Below are 25,855 nucleotides of genomic sequence, written 5' to 3' on the forward strand. Positions count from 1 at the left end.
TATCTTTTGTTGGGTATAGTACTTATTTGATAGTACTTAGCTAAAATCCTATGAGTAAGGAGCTAAAAATAGAAAAAAAAATCTTTTCTACTGAAGTCAGAATTTTGTTTACTTCAGGATGATTCATTTATATCTGGTATTTAAGAAATAAATATTCATAATTTTAAACTTACTAAAAAAAGCCTTGAAATGCATTCTTTTATCTTACTTGTATTTGTACATGCATTTGACCTAAGGAGTAGCATGCAGGAAGGATGGTAGCTCTTTCATTTCTTCCTAGAGACCCTTCACTTCGGATTACTTCTTCAGTTAGCCAGACAGACCAGTGCTGGTGGTGCTTTCATATGAGTAACGTGTAAGAGCAAGGTTTTAACTGAGGCACCAATGGCCTGTGAGGTTTGTTTGCAGACTTGTATTTTTTCTATAGAATTTGTAGAAATAGACTTTTAGTCAATGAATGTTAGTGTTAATGTATTTGTTGCACTTTTATCCCTCACACCTTATTATCTACCGTTTCTAGATGGTAACATTCTGTTTCCCATTCTGTCTTCTCTACAATTGGCTCCCCAGGAGCATTAGTTACAGTTTCTGGTCCATGTCAGCCTTGGAAGTAACAAGTGACAATAAAAATCAGCAACGGAATGTTGTGGGTTAACCCTGGCCAGCAGCTAAGCTCCACACAGCCATTTGCTCATTCTACCCCCCAGTGGGATGGGGAGACAATCAGATGGGTAAAAGTGGGAAAAATGGGTTGAGATAAAGGAGAGTTTAATAGGTTAATTGGAAGCTGCATGCGCAAGCAAAGTGAAGTAAGGAATTCATTCACTGCTTCCCATCAGCAGGCAGATGTTTAGCGCTTTCCAGGAAAGCAGGGCATCACATGTAATTGTTACTTGGAAAGACAAATGCCGTAACTCCGAACATCTCCCTTTTCTCCTGCATTCCCCCAGCTTTTATTGCTGACCATGACATCACATGGTATGGGATTTCCCTTTGGTCAGCTGCCCCAGCTGTGTCCCCTCCCAACTTCTTGTACACTCCCAGCCTACTCATTGGTGGGGCAGGCTGAGAAACAGAAATGGCCTTGACACCGTGTAAGCACTGCTCAGCTATAACTAAAATATTGGTGTGTTACCAACACAAATCTAAAACGTAGCACTGTAAGAGCTGCTATGAAGAAAATAAACTCCATCCCAGCCAAAACCAGTACAATAAAAATAAACACTCCTTATTGATATTGATTTTCAATACAACCAAATATTGCCTTTTACAAAAAAAACCACCAAACCCCAACCAACCCAAAACAAAACACAGCCAACCAAACTCAAAACACCCCAAAATACCACTTGGAATATTATGTTATTTCCCATACCTATATTAGAGCTAAATAGGTGTCCACGTTTTTCCTCTTCTTCATCCAAGAGAGATCTCTGCTTCACCATGCTGAAAGGCTGCTCTGTTGTCTACTCATTACATAAGAGCTATTCTGCAGCCACATTCTACAATGGTTAAGAATGATTTTGTAGCCGAATATATTGCTCCCTCTAGGCTGAGTATGTAGGTTTGGGTCTTACTCTGTCATTCCAGTTTTCTGCATGGTGCTGTAAATTGGGTACCAATTCTCTAAAACTGTCAGGGACTAAGCTCTAAAGGAAACAGTCAAAGAACAAGTATAAGCATTTGATGAAAAGGGAATAGCAAACTTTTACAGAGGAAATGGAATAAAAGGAGTTCAAACAGAAGGCGTGAATGTGCAAAATGTTTGCAAAATGTTCTTTGGAAGTGTGGACTATTGAGAGGATGTTGTATTAACTTGATAAATATTTTATGTATATGGAACAGAAGTACGTGGTTTTATTGTTGTCAGTGAAAGATGGCTGTTTTGCTAGATCTGTGTTCAACAAGTTACCGGGTACTCAACATTAGTCACTGGTTTTTGCAGTTTGTGTGCTTACTTTGAATTACCACGGTGTCTGAATAAGATGCCTCGTAGTGGTAGTGCCAGCTGGTTGGCTTGGCTTCAGAGTTAGCGATGACACCGATTTGCTTCATGAACTCAGAAATGACATGTACAGCCTTTAGATGATGTTTTTTTTTTCTTTTGCTGTATGGATGAGAACTTGCTGTGTGTTTGTAAAGAGTCTACCACAGTAGAACGCTGGGCTTATTCAAGTCCTTTAGACCCTACCAGATTTCAAGAGCAAACTGGATTTTTGAAGACCAGAAGTATAGTAATCCTCATGTAGTTTCAAATAATTTCTTCCAATGAAGAAAATCTTACATTCTGTTCTTTTGTTTTTATGTATGAGAGAAGGAAAGGCATTTCCAGGCAGTTTTGACTTTAAAGATTTACATTCTAGATCCAATAAGGCTGTTGAATACATAATGAACTGCTTTTATTGGCAAAGAAAGGCTGTTTGCTTGTTCCTGCTACAGTAATAAAGACTTCTGCTGACAGAAGCAAGCTGAATGCGTTTTGAGTTCAAAAGCATCCTATTTATAGTCTAGATACAAAGTGATCTCTATTCACTACAATGTTTCATTTGCAGGTTATCATTCTGCTTTCCTCTGAAAGCTAGTTGGCAGATGTTTCCTCCCATCTTGACTCATTGCATTAGTGATAGAAAAATATTCTGCATCCTACTATGGTACCCTTCATAAGGAGAATTGGAGGACAGAACCAGCTTGTTTAAAACACACAGGACAGTGTAAAGAGAAAATACTCTCTCGTGAATATCAGTACAACTACATTATTCAAGTCCTTCAGTTTTTGAATTAAATAGCTTTCCAAATATTTGCAGTCAGTAGCACAGCATTAATATTCCCTCCTTAAAAATAAAACAAAAATAGAATAAAATAAACAAATAAAAAGATAAAAATAAACAAAACAAAACAAAATAAAATAAAAATTAAAAATTTGCCACAGGTCTTAAAATACAAATTTGCTACAGGTACGTAGCCTCATACCCCATCAGTGTTTCATTTCCCCATGCACAGTGACAGAATGAGAAAAGTACCACTATATCACACTTCTGAAACGGCTTTAAAGATACTCTTTGACAGTGCAAGTAATATTGATACCATTTGGTACCTTCTGTGGACATTTTTGCCAATTTGATCCAATGCTATTGTTGAAGTTTGATTGTTTGAAGATGTTAAATTTCAAGGTTTCAAAATGCAAGGCTATTTCAGAGAATTCAGCAACTCCGCAGGCAAGATATGTATTTTTTTTCATGTTGGGTTTTATGGAAGAGGAAGTCATTTATCACTGGTAGGTTGGCTTGCACATCAGCAAATTTGCTGGTTACTTTCCTCAAAATTCCAAAGTCTGTGAAAAGTAACTAAAGATCATTCTGCTCATAAAGCTGGTTAAGAGGAGGGAAAAAAAAAGGTCATGTTCACATCTGAAGCAAGAAGGACTCAGCAATTTCTATGAACATTTTTCTGCCCCTTTCTTGACCCGTGATGGCTACAATGTTCTTTAGGTTTCATTGGGTACTGATCTGTTGGGTAGTGACCTGTTCTGGACACTCTGGTTAGTGAAAAATTTCTTTCTATATATTCCTTATCAGTACTTTTTCAATACTTTGTTTATACCTTTACCAGTAGCCCACTTTTGTCCTAAGCTCACACAGACTGGGAGAAGTGGGCAGTAGGAAAAGAAGTATGAACCACAGATGGAAATCCTTTCTTGCTCTAGAATCAGGACCGGCTGTCTCATTTTGAGAGATACCAGAGTGAAAAGACACCACAGATTCTGGGAATCTGGTCCAGGTTTTTGTATAATATTGAAAAGATGCAAATGTTACTGTGTTTGAAAGTCTGTAGCTATTGTTTTGCTTTAGGATGGGTTAATTTCACATCTCAACAGCATTTCTTAACTTCAATGATCTCAAAGTACATGACATAAAAATATTTTTTTCTGTGTGAAGGAAGCATGAATTAGAACTAGTCTTGTTAAAACCCATTAACTTAAAATGTATTAACCCATACATAGCCAAATCTTTTCGTCAATATTCATTTTCACACTTTATTTTGGCCCATGCTAGACACACAGAACAGGAAAATCCAAAGAAGTCAATGCTGACATTAAAGGGCACCATCTAAAGCCACTCAGACAGCTAAAGAAACCCTTACATAACACAGCTTTAAACCACCTTGCACAGACTATGGAAAAAAGGTTCAAGCCAAAGGCAGCCTGCAAAGCAGTAATTGTAAAATCCACGGAAGTCAGTCGAAAAACATTAATAAGACTCTGTAAGAACACCAAGGCTTCACATTTACACTATTATCACCATCTTAACGTGGAAATTAGGCTAAGAACAATACAAGTTCTTAGAAATCAGTCTAATGTTAATGTCTTTGCACATCCTTCCAACACAGAGAATTCTTTATTAACACGTACTTGATACTAATCGCTAATAGACTGTGTTCCTTTACTAACAAAGCAATCTTGGAGACAGAACCTGCCTTCTTTCAAAACAAACAAAGAGAGTAAGACTCTTTTATGTTTTCCTTGACTGGATTGCCATGCCATGCCCCTTGCAGCTTGCCTCAATACACGTGGCATGTTCACCTAAAACTTTTTCAAAGTGTTTGAAAACACTTGCACAGTATTTGGATAGCAGCTTCACAGACCCACGTTTGCACTTGTTGCACATGCAGTGCAGAGCACAAATGAATCAAAAATCTGTCACAACTGCTTGCCACAATTTCAGTAATTGAATTCTGACCAGTGACTTTGGATTTACTCCAGAACCTGCCAACTCTGCAGGGCTGAAAAATTCACAATTCGCCCCCAATATGTGGGTATTTTGCCCTCTTTGGGTTGCCCCTATGAATGGACAGAAGTCTATTTTCTCAGTGTAATGATACATTTCTAAAGCACAAAGTGGAACTCCTGAGGCATGTAAAGTGTGATAATTTCAATTAAATTCATGAAGCTATGGGAATTTATGCCAAACGGTTTGCCTATGCTGGCTCAAAGTTTGCTGCTGAAGATGATATATATTTGCTAACCTAAGAATGAATTTTCCACTGTCCAGCTGCTAGTTAAGAAGATTAATGACTGCTTTGTAGTTCCAATTAAACTCCTTTATCACCAAGAGGGACCAAAAAAGTTTTGAATTCAAGAGTACTGCTTAAGAAAGAAGACCAGGGCTGCATAACACTGACATTTTATTAGAATTCATTTGTAACAAATGGAACTTGTGTCAGCAAAGAACTGATTTTCATACAGACTTTCTTTCGCCACCAATGTAACGAAGTAAGAAAATAAAAAGCACGCCTTTCATTCTGTAAAACATTTACGCGTACTACTAGAGGTAATTGTATCTTTTTTAACAAGCCATTTTACAAGGTAATTTTTTAAATTTTTCAGTCTATGCATCCAAAACAAGAGCAAAGAACACAATTTTTTATTATCTTTGTAAAGACACTCCAAGCTTGAATGGCAAAGCCACATAACGGATGGTTATGATGAGACCTGCAGCCTTCTGATATCTGTGGAGTATCAGGGCACCGAGGAAAAAAAAAAAAAGAAAAAAAAGAAAAAAAGGAAAAGAAAATAAGAAAAAAGAAAAATAAAGAAAAATAGGAGAGAATAAAAGGAAAAAAAAAAGTTGCTTTTTTAGTCATTGCAAACATTTTTTTTTCCTTTTTACATGTTCTGTGTCATTTAAATATACACAAGTGGATTTTATAAGCAGTTTCTTACAGATGGGTTCAAGTTATAACATTATTGGGTGTAGAATCAATAGGGCAGTGCATAGTACAAAGGTATATATAGAAAGTGCAAATCTCCCTAGAGGGCCACTCCTTCCCCCAGCCATCCTGCCCACTATCTAATGACTCAAATAATTTTTTAAAAAAGAGCTAAATTAAACTTCTGTATAAATAATTTTTATATATTTTGTGGGTTTTTTTACCCATTGCAACTAATTACAAAATTAGACATAACTACACATACAAACGTAAATAATAGCACCGTATTGGTTATGCTGATGAAACCAATTTTAAGCTTGGAAATGTATGATGTATGTATACAAAGATGTTCACGATTTAAATTAACGGTAGAATGACTATATATAGGAATACAGAAAGTGGAATGCACATCAATGATGCTAATAGTTATCTTGAGAACCATAAAAACTAAAAGGAATATTTTTTTGTACAACAGCTTTCCTCACAAATAGGCTCTGCTTTTTTTTTTTTTTTAATTCCCTCATTTTCTTTGGAGCTTGCAAGACAGTCTGCTAGGGAGAATGCGCTGATCCTTTTACAGATCTAGTGTGCAAGAATCTTCCCTAGTCTATGTTTCCAAAATGATGCTTTTCTGATTGTGTTTTTCTGATCCCCTACATTTGAGTTGAAGAACATGACCACAACACATAACCTGGCACTTCAATAATTATTTTAAAATACAAATCAAGAAAGAAGAAGAAAAAGAAACATAGTGCACATTCTTCTCTGGTTCAGATGCAAGTTATAGAATCTCATTCTGAGGTAGCCTTCTATAATACTTCTATTCCATATATATATATTTATATTTTTGTTTTGATTTTTTTGTGTTTTTTTTTTCTTTACAAAAGTGCTCAAATACAATGCTTGCTAGAGTTTGGTCTTTCATATTTTTCTTTCTGCTAGTAGTGGGAAAAGTGGAAGAAGAAGAAAAAAAGTTGAGGTCACATTGACAAGCCATACCAATGCTCCTATCGGAAACCCCAAAGAAAGAATTCCTTTGATACTCATGTACTGACAATGGCAGAAGGCATGATGGAAACCAGGGTCAATGTAAATGGCATCCTATTAAGAGTCTCAAAAAGTACTTTTTGCTGTTTACAGAATTTTCTTTGTTCCCTGGAAGAAAATCTAGTGTCATTCTCAAATATATCCTGTGGGCTCAGTCTTGCTAGCCTTACATGAACCCTCCCACTGAAAGCAATGGTTTGACTAGCAATCTGTTGACACAAATGAATCAGCAGGACTTGGCCCAAAATAAAAAAAAAAAAAAGATGCATGAGCACTGCTACTGTCAAGTACTGCTAGTGTACTGCTACATCTCTGCAATGATAACACTATAACCGGTGACGCAGTGGGTTTGAAAAGCCAACGAGAAATAGATTTTTAATTTGTGGGCTGGTCTGTTATTGGAAATACAGAAAGATAAAGGGCCTTGACTACCTACATGTTTTGGGTTATCATTTATTACCATCCATACTTGATTAGAAACTGGAAATGCATATTTTTCAAAATTGTCTGATACATGTATTAAAATGTTTGAAACGAATAACAGAGATATGAACAAACTGAACTAAATACAAATGAAGGCTAAGTTAAAGAAATGCTATTCAAAATAGGCATCAAATATAAGGCACTCTAAATGTAAAATTAAAATAAAACCCAGCATCCCCAAACAATGCTGTAAGCCACAAAACGTTTGATTTCACAGAGCAATGTGTGTTTGGCTTTGCCCTGTTACATACGATAAATGTAAATTATATAGCGCACACTACAGACAGTATACTATTGAATACAATTTTAAAACATCTTAATACCTAGTATATTACAACATTCTCCCCTCCTAAAGGGATATGCACTGACCTTTCCCACATGCACACCTCCTACATTTAATAATATGATTTCTTATTGCACTATAGTGTTACAAATATTGAACTTCACTGGAAGCCTAAATCACATACTCTGTGTGCGTGTGTGCATGTGTCTGCATGTGTGTGTGTGCTCAAGTGGCAATGTGGATAGAAATATTACTTGGGATAGAGATGATGTTCAAATATCAATGATGTGCATTCCTCACTTCCCTTTGAAACAGAAGCTTATGGACCTTGGAAATGCAGAGATGATCAAACAGTAGTTTAATATAATTGTAGTATGCTGAAAAACTTTCCCAATGCTTTGATAAATCCAGGTATGGAAGAATTGATACGTTTATGTGTATGTCTACCTACCTGTATCTCTGTAACTATACAGAGAGTTAGACAAGGGTAGACAGCAATACATACATATACTTACATATATAGAAAGAGAGAGGGTGTGGGTGCGCATGTGCGTATGTGTGCATGTGTGTGTGTGTGTGTTAGCAGCATCTTTATACTTTGCGCCTCCCTGTTGATTCCAAAAGAAACCAAAAAGCCCCATTCTGATTTAACTGATTACAATGAATATTTTCTTAAAGAAAAATAAACCAAACAAAACTGTAAAAGTAATATCTAACAAGACTGTGGTACTGTAGATAAATATAGGACTGCACAAAAATGTGCAAATTTTCAAATTATTTAACATTTCTACAGCACAATATTACAGATAACCATTCTACAGTTTAAAAAAAATCTACAGTTTTTAAACAAAAAGATTAACAGTTATGTAACCTTTTCTTTAATTCACTTCATTGAATGATAAACTCTTGTTAAAAAAAGGAAAAAGTTTACACAGTTAAAAATGAAGCACAGGTCAGCAGTGTCTTTACAATACTAAAAAACTAAATCAAGGACTTTCTTTTTAAACATTCCCACATTTTCCCTAAAGTGTTATGATGAGCAGTATGATGGGAAAGGGTGATGTTGAAGTAAAGAGTCTGCTTTGTTTGAGAAGCCAGGACCCAACCTTTTAACAAACATCTTGCACTGACTGCAGTTCTCTCAAAATTCCTCTTTGCAAAAGCATGCAATCCTGAACAAGATGATAATTTCCTCTTCCCTTTAACTTCAACCAATGTCGAACCCTTGAGGTATCTGTAAATGAGATCCTTCAGACGCCTCAGTGGTCAGGATTCTTTTATTATGGTTAGGTTATTAAACTGTGAATTCTTGGTCCACATGGAATAGGGTTTTTTTTTTGTTGTTTTTGTTTTATATATCCCCATTATTTTTGTTTGTTTTTTATTTTATATATCCCCAATAATCGCTCCTTAGCTAAGAGTTAAGAAGTACTTCTAAAGCACATTGTATGGCTCAGAAGCGGCTCTCTGGATCTTAAAGGGCCTGCAATAAAAATCCACGACTGGTTTTTATGTTGCATAGTGATCAAAGCTGCCCAGATATTCCAGTGCGGCTCGATAGCAGAACTGGTATTGATCCTGGAGAAAGAAAGATAGAAAACAAAAGCATCAAAAAGCCAGCTTGTTGGTTGGTTTCTATTTTCTTTCAACTAAGAGTGAATAATTTGTGGCTACAGACAAATATACCACAGAGGCATCTGCAGTTCAGCAATATTCTCTTGCTGACATCAACAGAAAACCAGTCTGAGTTACAATAGATGAAGATACACACTCATTTAATGCAGTAACATTTTCCACAGAATGCAGCTTCTTTTTCTGCAGAGACTATATACCCACCTACAGACCATTTGTTATTCTGGGTTAATATAACATCAGCATAAAGCTTTCTTCTTCTGGGAGCATGCTAAGACACTGTTCCCCCATGTATTTGAAAATAAGTAGCAAAATATCCAATTAACTCTGTAGCAAATACAACACTCTAAGTGACAAAATCCGTCACAGCATTAATATGGAATGCTGTAGGAGAACCACCAGGTTAAAAATCACGTTAAGGAAGCAAAGGGAATCCCAACCTTTCAGTAATATAGGGTTTGATGAGGATGTGAAGGTATCTTAGCCTGTGGCAAGAAAAGGGCCTAAGACAGAACTATGTTGCTAAAGCACCTTATTAACATGAAACAGATTGCATTTCAACTTACACCTGGAAGCAAAGTTCAGTGTGGTGAGAGATTTGCTTATACCTCTGGTCAATCCAACATTTGGCATTCATGTTATTCTCATCCCCTCTCAGCAGTCCTTTTGCTCATTTATGTGATAATGCACACTTACACTAAAATGGCACGTCTGTGTACTCATTTGCAACTGCCACTCAGGGTTTAAATGTTAAAAAAAAAAGAAAAAAAAGAAAAGAAATTGCTTCTGAAAGCCATCCAAAATATCAAGAAGGTCTGCTTATTTATCTAATAGTGCTATGTGGTAACCCCAGATGGGTTATACTTGTTAAGATCACAGTTAAAATTCTTTTGGAGACCAGAAAACTCATCAGATATTTGCTTCAATGTAGTGGTATGATCATTAATAGTTCTTTTCTGCTTCCTGTTGGAACAGTGGGAGAATGCATTAGACATGCGTAAATTTTAAGTGTATGTGTGGTCCACAGGGAGTTCAAGTGCTTTGTTGAATAAGGAGTAGATTTCCTGGCAGTTTATACTACTGAATGAGAGATTTGTTTTCCACAGAATCCTGAAAGAAATGAGTACACAACATTTCTACTTTCAGCAGCGGGGATGAAGGGTAGCATACAGAAATAAGTCAAAGTAGGAGGAGGGAGAATATATTGCATAGCTGAACTCTATTTCTCAGGTAGGCTCCAAGAAGCATAGTTTTTCTGTATACTGTACTTATTTTGTGGAACGAAAATGACAGAAAGCAGTCATTTTTCATTTTGCATATCCAGAAGAATGATGGTAATGGAAAAGAAATGGAATTAACTCTTCAGTTTGGTCACAGTGATTTACTTGGCTAACTGACAAGATTAAAAATAAATATCTTTATTTTTCATATAAGTTTTTATGAAGTTGTCTTCTTAAAAATAAGACTACCCAGCTTTTATTGAACAAGTTTAATTTTCTTGTGGAAAATGGCAAACTCTGGGGAACCATTTTAAATTTCACAGACTGTAATTTAAAGACCAGTGTCAGTCAAATTTTACTAAATAAATGTATGACCTAAAATGTTGCCCTTCTCTTGCCCTTTTGCTTGGTTCTCCTAACCTATTGGCTCTGGCTTAGTTCCAGTCTCCTGTTTAGAAGTTTAAGTAGAAATTAAGCACAACTGAAAATGTTTAAGTATTCTTTATGACATGACACAGTTCCAAGCATCCAGGCCCAGGAAATTAGCTGATCCCTTTCCTTATTTCTCTATGGCACTCTTGCTAACACAGAAATTTACCATTATGATTTTCAGGCTAAACAGCCACTTGCTTGGTGACACAAAATCAAGAAAACCATGAAAATAATACAGTGTCAGTCTGAAGCCATGAACAACATTTTGCTCCCAGAACAAAAAAATCAGTGGATCCAGCTGCAGAAACAATTTGCCTCCTTCTTTAATACCATACATTTCTGCCAGGAAACAAAGGTTCAAATAAAAACGGGTAATGCTTCTTGGAAAATGGTTTTCCTCAACTACCATAATTTAGGATCCACTACTGAAATGATTTTTTTTCCCCCAGCCTGCAGTATCTACTGCTATAACAGGAAATAGTCCTTGCAGTATCTTTATGGCAGATTTTACACTGTAGTCATATAGTCACTATATGACTTAAGATATAAATGTAAGCACATTTTACACAGTCTCTATCTGTGCATTTTTTGGCTGTGGAAATACCCCTTCTTTTCCATCACCATTGTATATGGATACTGTTTTGCTCACCTCTGTCTGTACCATGGCTGGCCGCTGCGTCCTTAACATTTTGACAGTCTGGAAGATATCTACAACACCTTCATATCTCATTCTTTCTAACACAATGCTCAGGGTTATGAATACTCCAGTCCTTCCAACACCCGCACTGTTGCAATAAAAGAAAAAAAAGGGAAAAAGGAATGTTAATTGACAGTTAATGCTGAAAGAATTGGCTGACAAATTATCTGTGGTTACAACACACCATATGTGTACAGATTTCTATATGGGGAAAGGCTCACTAAGCAAAATTCCACAGCAAACTACCACATTGCATTTGGAAGAATAATTGCGCTCAAGCAAACTTCACATGCTACTAAGTACTTCCTGACTCTCCAGTCTTCATTGCAAAGTGACTTGATTTGTTCATCCAGATATACAGTAATCAGTGCATGGTGAAGGAAAATGAGAACGTTTGTTGCCGATGACCTATGCTGGAATTGACAAGAGAAAAAGAGGCCAAAATGTTTTTTACTGCTTGCTTTACTTTAGCTCGTTCACGTATATGCCCTGTTTTGCGCATCTTCAGTGTGTTAGTTTACCTTCTACTTTGAGTTAGAGACAGTCCGTGAATTTTCAATTAATATTGAAATTGTTCATACACACTACAATTTTAATAACGGATACACAGAAACCTTCAGACACAGCTTTTATTCAAGTCTGGCAGTCTGGATCTTTAGTTTTCCAATACTGATATACGTACACCATGTCTGTCTACATTAGTCTGAAATGTCTTCCTTGATATATGGCTTGTTTGCTCTCTGTTCTGTCTTGGGTTTCTGTTATTAGCTAAAACCCCCAAGAAGTGGTAGAAATTCCTGTAATCAATAGAGCCAATAGTTGTCAGTTATTAAAATTAAATAATCACTTATTCATGAGGATGAGTCTTGGACAAAGAGACAGGTAACTACACAGAAAAAAAGATATTCCAAGTCTGAACTTGTATGGGTGGAAATTAAGCACTCCATCATCTCACTGTTGATGTTAATAATTTCACAAGGTTTTCTGCAGTCAGACAGGCTTGGAAAGCTGGAGATTTATGACACCTATTCACCAGACAGGAGAGTGGAAGAACATGAACAGCAGGGAAAGACTGAAGAACTCTGAATGTTGGTATGGACTATGACAGAGATCCAGTGAATTCATGAGACTAGTGCGAAAATCGAATGTCCAAATTGTATGATGGTATTTTAGTGTTTGGTCTAGATCAGTGCACCTCTAGGGTTATTTAATATATGTGATTGGATTTAGCAATTTTGCATAACCTGTGCGCCTTTGGAGAGCTGAAGGAAAAGGACAATTGAGACACAACTTGACAAAATATCATGCTCTCAGTGCTGGTTTACCTATATGTGACGACAATGGTCCTGGACATCTAGAGCAACTGGAGTGTAAGGTCTCCTTTCCCTGATGAGGTAAATTAGAAAGCTAATGTTTAAGAAACATGCTGAAAAAATCCTGGAAAAATAGCATTGGAACCTGCTTGGACTTTATAGAGATGACAACAGTGTGATCTAAACCAAGTAGCCCAGAAAGTGACCAGCAGAGTGAAGGCAGATAACCATTTTCCATTCTCCTTGCTGCTGCTCAACCATTTAAAGATATCCAACAAAAAAAATATGATTTGCTAAATATGTTTGAGGACTTCTAGCCTCACATATTAGTCAAATTTTTATTACTTTAAAAAACCTACCCAGAAGTCTTTAATTCAGCAAAAAGAGGGAATTAATTTGTTGTCTTATGTTCTTAAGAAATGAAAAAGTATCTGGAGAAGCTACTTAATGAAGAAGACAGACTAATATGAAAAGATCTCAATACTTGCAAATCCTAACTAGCCATCAAGTGTAGTATTTTGGTAAAACCTGTAGGAAACTGACCCTGTTCCCCTAAAGGGGCAAGCACATTTTAACATTGTATCAATTCCTATTAGAAGATGTTTAGGATTTCTAAAGAGTGATGGAAGTCCTCATAAGTACTAGGAGCATTTTAATGATCAGCTGATTTCTTTCAGCACAAGCTGAAGAGCAAACTAAGTTCTACCATGACATATAACGAAGCAATATGACATAGGTTTTAAAGAATCCTGAATTTAGTAAATGCTGACAGCACTACTTCATGATGTAGTATGATTCACCAAAGTTTAAACAATTAGAAACCAAAGTTAGGATGCTTTAATGAGCCATGAGGAAGTATTGATGTTTTTGTAAGAGGGAAGAGTTTGTTGTTAAAAATACATCTTGAATGCATGCTGGGAAGAAGTGGTCTTCCTTACTCTCCAGCTAAAAGCTGGAATAACAAAGTATAAATATTTAAAATTGGTTGAAGTGAAAATTTTGCTTCAAGATGAACAGTCCTTTGCTCTTTTAACTATTTTTTAATTAACTGCCTGATGAGGTTAGAAATTTTTAAATTGTAACACACTGATCTATTTGTAAAAATGCCAGAGAAGGAGAACATTTTAAAATTGTGGGTGGCAGGGGTTTCCTATGTAACAGAGAAAGCAAACTTGTGAAAAATGTGTAGAGTGGGAAGGAAACCACTGGAAAGTGGCACTAGGGGAGTCTGTCATTTGAAGAATTTCTCTGTAGAAGAGAAATCCTTAAAAACTCATCATGGTACAAAATGGCGGCATTATTACAGTAATTCCACAAAGACTAGGAAAGTGCAGGTACCCAGGATCTTGTGCTTCCTGGAAGAAACAAATAAACTTACTAATTTGCTAGGGACATTTCCTATTCATGTAAGTTGACTAACATTGATAATGATGATTAGCATTACCAATCTCTAATTTGTTGTCACAATGATGGTAAGACATTTAAAGACCAAACCATGATGAATTATACCGGATTTGACTTTGTTTCTACCAAAGTCAATGGCAGAAATCTCCATAATTTCAGCATGAAAGATCACACCCATTTGGAAGGGATGCATAACCTACTGCAAGCAGTATTTCATTCCAGTCACAAGTAGACAAGTTTGCATGGTACAAAGAACTTAGAAGACTACCATCACTTTGCTTTCTTATGTATGTCTGCATAAAGGCATAAATATTGCTTATTACTCCTCTGCTCTCAAAACTCATTAATGTCAGGAAGAATAAGGCTTGTTCTTATCATGGTTGTCCTTCATTTTCCCCTGCCAAATGAATCCCAAACGTTGCTCTGCAATGCTGTTCTCCTTAGCAGGCCATAAAAATTTTTAGGCACACAAAACCAGTAGGATTCAAGTAGTCCAATACATTTATTTTGTCAGTCTTTCAGACTAGGGGAGCATAAGGAACTCTGTTAAAACACACTGGTGTTTTAACAACTTCAGGTTGCTCCTGACTTTGGAAGGACAAGAATCCCTCTCCCTTTGTACATTCATATGCTCTAGTAAACTTGTTCATTTTATCTTCATGATAGTATTGGGGCATTACTTGGCTTGCAGGAAGGACTTGGAACCTGTATCAGTATTTCGCATCTCTGCTATATAAATAATATTTCATCTACCAAAAATAATTTAATGTTACAAAAATGAGTATCTAAAATCCTAATGGAATTTATAGAAAACAATTTATTAAATAAGAGATAAAATATAAAGATATTGGTTTTGGCCATCTGCTATAGACTCTAGAATACTGTAGAGAAAAAAAATAAAAAATACAGGAATATTAAAAAAGTCCACCCTGGATTATTCCTACACACCCTGCAAGCTGTTTTCACCGCATATCAGTTGTAAAGGAATTGAGGGAAGTCATCACATCAAAAAATGGGCATTACATTCTGAATTTAGAACTCACCAATCCAAACCTCAATGATTTTTTGACAGGCAAAGTTTCTAAACACCACTTTTCTATTCCATTCCCTTTCTTGAGATAGCTACCATTTTTATTTGTCTCATCTTGATTGCTACTAATGTGCTACTGAGGTATAACTTGCTTGTTTACAGCTAATAATTCCCACCAATGTGACAGCCTCAATTTTATTACCAGTGGAAAAGAAGTATCAGATATAGCAGCCTGTGATAAGGCTCCTCCTACTGCTTTCTGTGTGTAGCATTGACCAGATTGTTTCTACCCCGCCTTAGAGACATTTTTAAGTGAAGAAAAAATCATGTGCGTCCACATATTTCAGAACCTTTTCTGTGTAAATGGGATATCGCAGAACAGTTCCTGTTTCGTAAAGCAGTCCTATGTGTTCCTTTTTAGATCTTCTATTTGATTACATTTTCTGACAGTTCACCTATGAAATTCCATTTACATACACACCTTGACTGCAATCAGCAATCAACTTTAGAAGAAAACAAATCTGCATATGAGTTGTTTTGAGGCTTTTTTAACTTACCTGCAATGAACAGAAATTGGTCCATCCTGACCAAACTGCTCTTTTGTTTTATGCACTTGGCCTATGAAGTCAATAAATCCTTCTCCAGACTTTGGCACTCCTTGTTCTGGCCAGTCAGTGAACTGGAATTGCCTCACTGTTCGGGACTGGCCATCCTTTAACAAAAGACACAGATAATGTATTCCAAAAGCATGTTCCAGCGGCTGGAAGTCAGTCAGCCAACAACCAGAAAGACAATCACAAAACAGGGACACTGAGAGGAGGTGGGGAACAGCTAAGATCATGTTTATGAAGACTCTTTCAATCGCAGTACTGGCTGGTGCTTTTGGACACGTTGGCCCAGAAGTGCAGTTTCATTAACAACATTACGTAGACTCCCTTCTGCACTGGATAGGAGAGTTGTATGACATTCTGCCTGTGTAAAAAGTCTGTCTGAGGCTAAAGACATAACAATCTCACCAGGTTATATGATTTTTTTTGGTAAGATATGTTTTGCATCCTGTGGACTGCAAATTCCTTTAAATACAGAACAGGTAGAATAAGGCCATCCAATCTGACTCTCCATTTCCTAGATATACCTATCTACTGCATGGCAGGAATATCTTCACTGATAAGACTCATTTAGTCATTGTCCTCTTTGCAGATGATATCTTTAATAGTATGGTGCTTTCTATGAGGTGGACATTTGCCTGGAAAAAGATGGGTCAAGACAAGCCAGTTGTTTAACAAACCATAAACTTCTCTTCAATCATTGTAATTTCATTCACTAACAGCTTGGACTTAGTCAAAAATCGAGAAGAAGGGCTTCCTCTCTAAAACAAGTTGGCTGAAGCTGTTCATTCCCTTTGGTTAAGAATACTAACAGGATTGTTTAAAACTGCAGAATACTGCAGCATGGTTATTTTTATAATGAAGCCACTGGAAGTATTAAACGCCAACTTCTGCTGTATGCCTATTTAATGTGTAAACAGTCAGGACACATAAATAGAAAAAATCCAATACAAATGGATGAAGTAAATTTGTTCTGAATTTTCAAACATTGTTCTTGACGATTTTGACACTGCCAATCTGCACAGCTGAAATGTTTAAAAGCATGGGCATAAAAGCATGGGCACATGAGATACTGATGTGAGCTAGTGCCTATGTACATGTTGTTTCCTAAGCACCCACCCTGCCCTGTCTTCAAAATGGTCTTCTACTAAGTGAAACTCATGAAAAATTGAAATGATTATAGGAGATCCCCTCAAAAAGCAACAAGTTATGCTGGAGGCAAGACCAATCTTTTTTTTTTCCCCTCTACGACAAGCATTCAGCTGTTACAGATCTTTGAAATGAAATAAAAGTGATTTTAAAAATAACCAAAGGAAAAACCAATACTTTACTTTTATGTTTCCTCTGGTGCTGTGGGGTTTTGCCCCCCATGTCTCAGATGAGTAAGGAAAACAGAAAATGGGTGTGTGTGCCAGCCACTGCTCCACGAGAGGACACACATACGCTTCTGCGACTTACTATCTCTTATATTCCCACTAGACCACTGTGACAATTTAGTAGTCCATTTCTGTGGAACATTTTTGCCCACTTAAAAAAAAAAAATCTGTTCGAAAACATTACCTGATTTTATTTCTTGTGGGCATCAACACAAAGAACTAAATATTTCCTACCAAAATGGCACTTTGCTAATGCAGACTTCTCTCGTAATGGTCTCTGTGATCCCATTTGCCCCCAAGAAGACATAATGAAATTGCGTCCTTCAGATAGCCTTAGGCACATGACATTAATCAAGAAGACAAAACAATAGGTTGATTCCCTCCAAAATAACCTCCTATTCTTCTAAAGTAAAGAAAGAAAACCTTAAGTCTGACTCACTTGCAACATGTTGGTTAAGGAGATGAAAGCTCTTCAGCAATTTCTGTCCCTGATAGGAATTATGCTAGAATAACAGTAACTTTTTAGAGGTAGAAAAGTTAAGAAGGATGCTGCTTTACTTAAGTCTAGACTGTCATTGGAAAGACCACAAATTTCTATGTGCAAAACAGATTTGATGGTATTTATTTATTTTTCAAGTGTATCTAAATCAATTGCATTGGCATATTTCATGATCGTAATAACTCAATAATCCAGCACAAGTCTGTAAAAACTGATCTGATTCAGTTTTAATGGCAATAACTTCTGTTATTTAATGCTATTTAATGAGCACAGAATTAAAGTTAGTTAGTCTGATGTTAGACTAGCATTGAAGTATATTGGGAACTGATCTGCAATTTCTTACACAGTTCCCTCTGCTACTGACATTATAAACAGTGCTGCTTTCTTTTAATGAGACGCTTGCCAATAGCAGTCCAAATACAAATGCCAAATTTTATTAAAATCTTTACTTTCAAACATTGTAACAGTTTGCACAGCTAGTTATCAAAATACAAACTTTCAGATCCCTACATGGAGCAGAGGGCTTTTAAAGTATCATCCTATTGATTGGCTGACTGTTTGGATTTCTTCTTGCTCCTTGCAGGGGATATTCAATTGCCTTTTGATGAGGCTGTAGAATTTATAATACTCTCTTACAGCCATCACTAATAGTTTAGCCTTAAATGAGACTGACCCAACATATTGACCTCTGGAGTTTACAGAGAAAGTGAGTATAAAGCAGGCAGAAGCAGTAGATTGAAACAGTTACAGAGGTCAATTTCACCTTACAACAATTCACAGCTCAGTTTCAGAAATAACAGGGAGTTTCACACCAGACACTTGCTGCTGACATCTACAAAGGCAGTGTGCTTCTTTTCGTGCCCCTGGGGAATACTTGGCTGGCTCGGCTCTGCCAGAACAGGGATGGTATTCTAACGTTACAGATGGGTTTGGAAATAAGAGGGAGAGAGGCTGGTCACAACCGCTGAAGCATTTACGCTTTCTTGAATACAACAATTTAGTTAGATGGTCTCAATTACTGGCTGTGACAGCCATAAAAGCCTAACTACAGGAAAACTATAATGTACATTTTGGTAAGTAGTCTCCACCGCTTCCAGTAAATTTGGAAGGACCTATAGTTTCCCAGCACATCTAGAAAATTTAAGATGGCCCTGTGAGCTTGCTGGTGTGTTGTTTAACAAAATTTGGACCATCAAGGTAAAGAGATTTTTAAAACTTGAGAAGCAATGACATGTGATGGTAAAATGTCACAAGACAGCCAAGGTGCACATATGCTTGGCACTTTTTAAAAGAGGTGTATTAATATCAGGTCCAATAAAACTATTTCTGGCAAATTAAGTTATTCAACCCTTTCAGACTTTTTACTGGTTTGCTAGCTATAAGTAAACAGACTTCCATAAATATCCTAGTTCATGATAAACTCTTGAAAGAACTTTTTGGAAATATATACTGTTTGCAGACACTTCACTTCAACTACATCTGTGGCTTTTTGTTATCATTGTTATTTTGTGATCTGAGCTTGGTGAACTATGTCACATAAGACCTCTTCCAGCTTGAGATGTAACAGATTTTTAATAGATGATCTATGAAAACTATGAGCACAGTTGTAGTGAAGTTGGCTTTGACTGCCTATGCTTACAAGTGTGGTTAAAGACTGATGTTAGGAGCCTGTTCTTCTCCACTTTTGTTAAGCACAAATAGGTTACAGAAGCTATGAGTTGTGATCACTACTAGTTTTCAAATAGAATGAAAATCAGATCCAGTGTGTCTACAGTTTCTTTTAAAAAACACACACCTAAGTCTCATTTGCCAAATTAAAATGTTCATATGCTGACTTGGTTAGTGACAATACTGTCTAGCTAATTGTCAGTAGTACCTAATTTTACTTGAGGCTAACATTAAAAGCAGCAGTCTAGCTAACTATGTATGAGAAAGTCTAATATTTTGGATGCTGACTGGCAACTCTGAGTAATCATTCGTGTTATTCCTGGACAGTACATCCTGCTATTTCGCTTGAACAAATAGTATTCTACAGCGCTTACAGAAATGGAGGCTGTTGGTAATCTTTCCTGTCATGCAGACTAAAGTGCTAGAAATCAAAAGTCTGAGAAATGCCAAATATATATTTACAGTTTATGTACATTTAATCTTATATCAGTGCTCAGTTTTGGACTCAGGAATTCAGATAAGAAATGCAGTATGAAAATGAGGATGCTAGGGTCACAGCTGCATGTATCTACTCCGCAGATATACAAGAGTGCTGAAAATATGCTATGCCAAAAATCAAATCATAATGTGCAAAGCTTGTCAAGCTTTTCTTATGAATGCTATTTGCTCTGCAGTTTTTAAATCTCAATGTATTAACCTTCATACTCACTCAGCCTAGAGGGTGGTGCAAAACAACATATTTACAGCTGTAAGTGACAAAAATTGCCCCCAAAAATGATCAAGGGGGAAATGAGGAAAAAAGGGAGAATGATCCTCAAATCATCTAATGTATTTTGGCACAAATAATTATTCAGAACTTTACAAAGTTGTGCTGCCCAGATGTTAGATCTGAATGAAGTCAATTGTTCTTACACAAAGACCCCATTCATTTAATAATAACAACTTTATCTGCTTTTTGTTTATTGCTTGTAGAAAGTACACCCTTAGGGTTTTTCTAATAATAATAATAAAAATTAAAAAAAAAGAGAGAAAAAGAAAGAAATCGACATTTTCTTTTAAACTTATGTGAACTAGTGTAATGCCACGTTAACTTACCCTTGCATCTGTAACCTTGAATTCCCTCAGAATATACTGTGGCATGTTGTACTCTGCCATTGGATCTACTACAAAATACTGGTATCTGGCTGAGCGCTCTGCAGGCCAGTACTGGTGGCATTTTTCCTGCAAAATAACAACACAAAATACAGTTCCTGTTACTCGAGATCACTACCATAAACTGGTATAAAATCTTTTTCACTCAAACAAGTGTAATACTCATGGAAAGTGCCATTAGTGACAGGAACATGAACTGTTTGTCTTGCTGTGAACATGAAGTTCCATACCTAGAATAAAAAAATGATCTTCACTATTGCATTGCAGAGGGATTGTCTCTGGTCGCTGCACATCTGAACTCGTTTATACTTCTGCTCAGTTCTATTATTTATCAGTGACAAGAGCTATCCCTAGCCTAATTTTCAATACAGAATGGAATTTAAATCTTGAGGCCACCTTCAGTTTTCTTTCCTCTTCCCTGTTGAAGCAAGTCCCCCTGGCTTCAGGCGAGACTCTATCTTTGCATCCACTAGCCATGTCCTGAATCATCTCTATTCCCCAGACACATGGCCTGACTCAGGTTTCACTTATCACATAGGGGCTTTATCTTGACGTAATCCTGTCCAGATAGTAAACTGCTTTGTTCTTTCCATTACACAAAGCAGCACTTGAATGAGTTTAGGACTGTAAACTGGCTGATGAAACTTTAAAGTTCAGCGCTATGAACTCACAGAAGACATTCAGATCTCAAAAATACCACACTTTCTTTTAACATTGTTAAAAACAGATGCTGCGAAAGCGAAGTTTCCAAATAAGAAATCTTCATTTTTCAATAGACAGCAATGTTCTCTCTGCAAACTTCAGAATATCAATATGCAAACTCAGTTGCTGAATCTCAGTGTGCCCCAGAGCAAAATGCCATGTCTAGCTTGTCTATTGCAACACATCTACAGATTGGAAGACCTTACACCTGCTCATCAGCAATGCTACCGATATTTCAAAACGAGAAGGAACCTAAATCCTCACTTTTATCTTTAGACATTCCCGTAACAACAAAATATTTTATTAAAAAATCATTATAACAAACATTTTAGTAAAGGAATATTACAGCAGTACTTACTCTGCCCATTTCTCGTAGCTTAGTGAGCATGACCACAATTGTAGAATTATGCTCCCAGAGCATTCTCCAGAAGTCTTCAGTTGTTTCTGCTAAAGGACCCTGTGTAGCTATGTAAGCTTTTTGTTGTCTATGTTGAAAAAAAGTAAATTAATAAAAATATTTTAATCAAAAAAGTCAATTGATACACATGTTCTCTGTTTATATGTAAACATTATCTAGAGGAAAAATTTATATACTATTAACAATAAGCACATTAAAACCTTATTATGACTGCTTAATCAAACTGTGGCTTTTTATTTTTAGAACTTTGAAAGGGAAATTACTCTGTTAATGTTATGATGTATGTCTTTATCATTATTATTTAAATTTTAATGCAACTCTAATAGCTCAATTTTGTGTGCTGTAAAAAGCACTTAAGAAACACTTAGTTGTGCTGGTTCATTTTGTAGAAATAACTGTCTAACAATCTATTAAGTTTAGGAATTATAGCATCAAGCAGTTTCTTTATTAACTCCCTTTCAACAGTGTGATGCCTCCAGCAAAAGTAAGGCAGGAAGAAAATTCAGGAATGGAGTGCACTGCATTTCCAGGCCTTAATATCATACTAGTGGAAGCTACCAACAGGCTGTTAAGAGCTTCTGGATCAGCAGCTTTATAAGATGATGACCAGTTCATGTTGTTCTTGCTTCTTTCAATCAACAGAAACACCTTTGTGGGTGACAGTGGAGATGAAGGTTGTTTCCAATTATGAGCAGAGGCTCAGAAAATTATGTCTGTGGATACAGATACTCAGGTACACCTAAACCGCCTTAGGGAAACTATACTGCTTCTCCTTCATGCCTTTTTCTACCAGCTGCTTACGTCATCTAAGAGCATATTGCTCCATGTTGTCATGAAGATGCTGGTGGGCTACACAACTGTTTATGTATAAAATGCTTTTGGCAGCTATGTCTAGTCTTAATCAGTGTTCCAAGATCATAGGTTACCACCTTGACACAGAGAGTGTATCTCCTGTATGTTATTTCTATGTATCTTTTTAAGCAGAATAGTTGTGAAGAAATAGAGGTTCCAAATCATGAATGTGCTTAAAATCTCATGTAAAAATCAGCATGTAAAACATATGGGGAATTCTCAGTGGTTTAAAGGTAGGTAAAAATACAACGTTTAAGACTCTATGTCATTTACAGAATTTTCCTGTATTGCATGGGTGAAAATCTAAACCTTTTATTGTATTTTAAAAAAACACCCAATCAAACATGGTATGCACAGATAATACTAAATTTCAGCACTAAATTTTCTTATTTTCAATATAATTAAAAAAATAATTTTGTAAACTTTTAAAACAGTCCACATGAGAACACATCAACAGTAGTACCTGTATCCATCAATGAAACTGGCATTAATATAATCAGAGCCTTCTACTCCTCGGATTGGCTGCAAGCATACCCTTGTAGACTCATATGGCATAATATTGACAAGGCGATTTTTGAATTTATTACATGGAAGATTGGCACTGATGAATCTTGAAGTGTGAGCCTTAGAGCTAGCAAGACGCTGTTGAAAATAAATTAAAAGAATTAAGGCCAGGTATAACAAAAACAAATGACACTATCAGATTTGATGATCTCTGCTTATTATCCATTAATGAATAATTTCAATTTCAGATGCTTACTTTTCCATATTCTATTGCATTACCTAAATATTTGTAAAGCTTCTTTTAACACCTTATAAAAGTTTAATGTCTGCTCCATTAATGCATATGGACAAAATTGAGTATTAAACTGTTACACAGACACACATTTCAAGCTATTGAAACAATAGGAACAGCAGGGTTAAACCACCCTCACTAAACAGTTTTTGTCTGGACACAACTGAGAATAGAATTGTACATTTTACAAAGGATCGTCTTCCTAATTTAAAATTTTAGCCTGCCGATGTCTTATCTTTTGATTACTGGAAACAACTGGTGGAGGACAGATCAGCATTAAGTGTTACACCATTTGTTTTTGGTTCCCCGCAACATAAAATCCCAGTACCTTAAATTCCAGTTCCATTCCTGTGACATTCTCGCCTGTTTCTATCTGTGTCAGCTTCTGGATATATGCATACAGGTTTCTGGCTGGCACTTCGGTATTTCCACATGTCACTGCTTCCAGCAGTGCATCGTGGATAAAGATGTATTGGTCCTCAGTTTGAACCATGTAATTCCTCTGCGCTCTCATTAGAGTTACGTGGCCATAAATATCTACAGTCTTTTCATGCTTTATTCTCTCTAACATGGCATCTATCACAATGAAACAGCCAGTCCTGCCGACTCCAGCACTAAAAGAAATGAACACAGGAGGGAAAATATGAAGGACTATTTCATGCATTGCGCTAGCTTTTAAGGCATTCAAGTTTTAAAGTTTCATAACACTGATTTGAACAGAACATTTTTCTGAATATGAAGATCAGCTTTTATGAAAGAGGTTGGTGCCCTGAAATAAGTAAACTCCTTTAACACCCATTACAAGCAATTGAGAACATGGAATGCTTTTATATGAGATCTTTGCATCTTGTAGTTTTAGGCTTGACTATAATAGAAATAAAACATATTGAAACATGTTCTAGAAGTATATGTTCTTAAAAATGGAAATTACTGGAGATGATGAATCCTCTAAGAATTCGAGCTTTATTTGTAGCATGAATTCTAACTCATTAAACATGCTGTTGTTGCTATTCTGTTTACAGAGGTGAATTTATTGGCAAACAATAATGTTACAGAAAATGAGTCTTACATATTTCTGTTGTGCTTTGGAGGTAAACTTTCTATCCCTCTCCCAACTCTGTCAGTGGGGCTTCTATTAACACAGATTGTTCTGTCCTCTGCTCTTTCACTTAGCCAGGCCATACTGTTACTCTTTGAAATGAAGAGCCATGCCTAGTTAGCTGTGCTAGCTGTAGGCTGGGGAAATCCCCAGGTGGCCGCTTCAACGTCTGTCTTGCATCTCTAGGAAAATGTAAGAAAGATCTGGAATGGCCAGAACCTGGACCAGGATGCTTAGTCGTCACATTATTTCAAAGGACAGATTATAAAAGGACTAAAATATGCTCAAAGACAAAGCTTGAAATCACAGCATTGAATTAATGTTCAGCCTGGGTGAATAACATTTTTCAGGTAGAAGCAAAGTTAGTGCTTCCTCACAGGTTCTGAGTTAAGTCAGTTGTTGGTTTTAGGCAGGAGCTGAAGTGAAGTCACATCAATCCTGTTGAGGACAAAAAACCTACTACTTCTTAGCTCTCTGCACAGTAAGGGATTCCTCAGGAACAACTCTGAGCTAGAAAGTTGCTTTCCCCTCTTTGGTGGGACTTGAGGGTAGAAGATGACATGGGTCAGCTACTGTGAGCTTGGCACAGGAATAAAACTTGACCATTAAATATTCAGTTGGATCTAAGAGAATTAAACCTGTCTCAGTAATAGACCTACTTAACAGCAGTTTATTTTTATGATACGTGCTGTCAAAATGTGCCAGACTTTCCAGGATTTTCAGTCATTCCCTCCCTGTCTTAAAGGTATTGTCTGTTACATGCATGGGCTACCTTTAACAACTCCTGAAGACAATGTTATGCAATCAGGAGACAAAAAAGAGACTTACAGTTCTCACCTTGATGTGATTATTATTAGTCATGCATGATCCTTTATTACACATTTGGCATAACTGAACAGGAATGACATAGAAGGAATATGAAAAAGACTATAGAATACACAAGACCAGAAAATATACTGAAGGTCTGAATACGCAACTTGTGTGCTAAATGGAGCCATATTTCCTAAAATCTCTACAGAAATTCTTTTATGGAGATGTTTGGACATCAACTGTACTGAATCAATTGTGTTTCAACTATTTGCGTACATGTAGCTATATACAGCACAAGTGTAAAATGTAATGGATTTTGTATATCATTTTTATATCTGGGATCACATCATGTCTGTGACAATGAATGATAGTTTCTGGCCTTCTAAATGCTTAACTGTTTTCAGTTAATGACATGAAATGCAGTACGTAGTATAGTAAGCAACAGTTTATAAACCCTCAAGACATTGACATTATCTAAATCAAGGATATTTAAGAACACCACAAATTGCCATTTTTTGAAAAGAGACAGAAAGAAATAAAAATAATTACAACCCAGATTCTAGAGGACAATCATATAAAAACCAAGATCTTCTCACAGTTCCTATATTTTCATAAGATACTAAATATCTTA

At 36.4% G+C, this 25,855-nt stretch overlaps 1 protein-coding gene across 2 annotated transcripts in view; it reads right to left on the reverse strand.

Annotated features, from left to right (window-relative positions):
* Positions 1 to 8,437: 8,437 nt before the first annotated feature.
* PTPRD (protein tyrosine phosphatase receptor type D) overlaps positions 8,438 to 25,855 on the reverse strand; it is a 1,297,197-nt gene continuing 1,279,779 nt past the window's right edge. For both annotated transcript variants that reach the window (XM_076363450.1, XM_076363449.1), the window contains 7 exons: positions 23,644 to 23,929; positions 22,983 to 23,161; positions 21,608 to 21,734; positions 20,491 to 20,616; positions 15,802 to 15,956; positions 11,450 to 11,585; positions 8,438 to 9,094 (listed from right to left, as the gene is read on the reverse strand). In XM_076363450.1, the coding sequence (XP_076219565.1) occupies positions 9,026 to 9,094; positions 11,450 to 11,585; positions 15,802 to 15,956; positions 20,491 to 20,616; positions 21,608 to 21,734; positions 22,983 to 23,161; positions 23,644 to 23,929 (1,078 nt within the window). In that variant the 3' untranslated portion in view covers positions 8,438 to 9,025. The remainder of the gene's footprint in view (positions 9,095 to 11,449; positions 11,586 to 15,801; positions 15,957 to 20,490; positions 20,617 to 21,607; positions 21,735 to 22,982; positions 23,162 to 23,643; positions 23,930 to 25,855) is intronic.

Source organism: Aptenodytes patagonicus, chromosome Z (genome assembly GCF_965638725.1).
Source record: "Aptenodytes patagonicus chromosome Z, bAptPat1.pri.cur, whole genome shotgun sequence".
NCBI classification, from domain to species: Eukaryota; Metazoa; Chordata; class Aves; order Sphenisciformes; family Spheniscidae; genus Aptenodytes; species Aptenodytes patagonicus.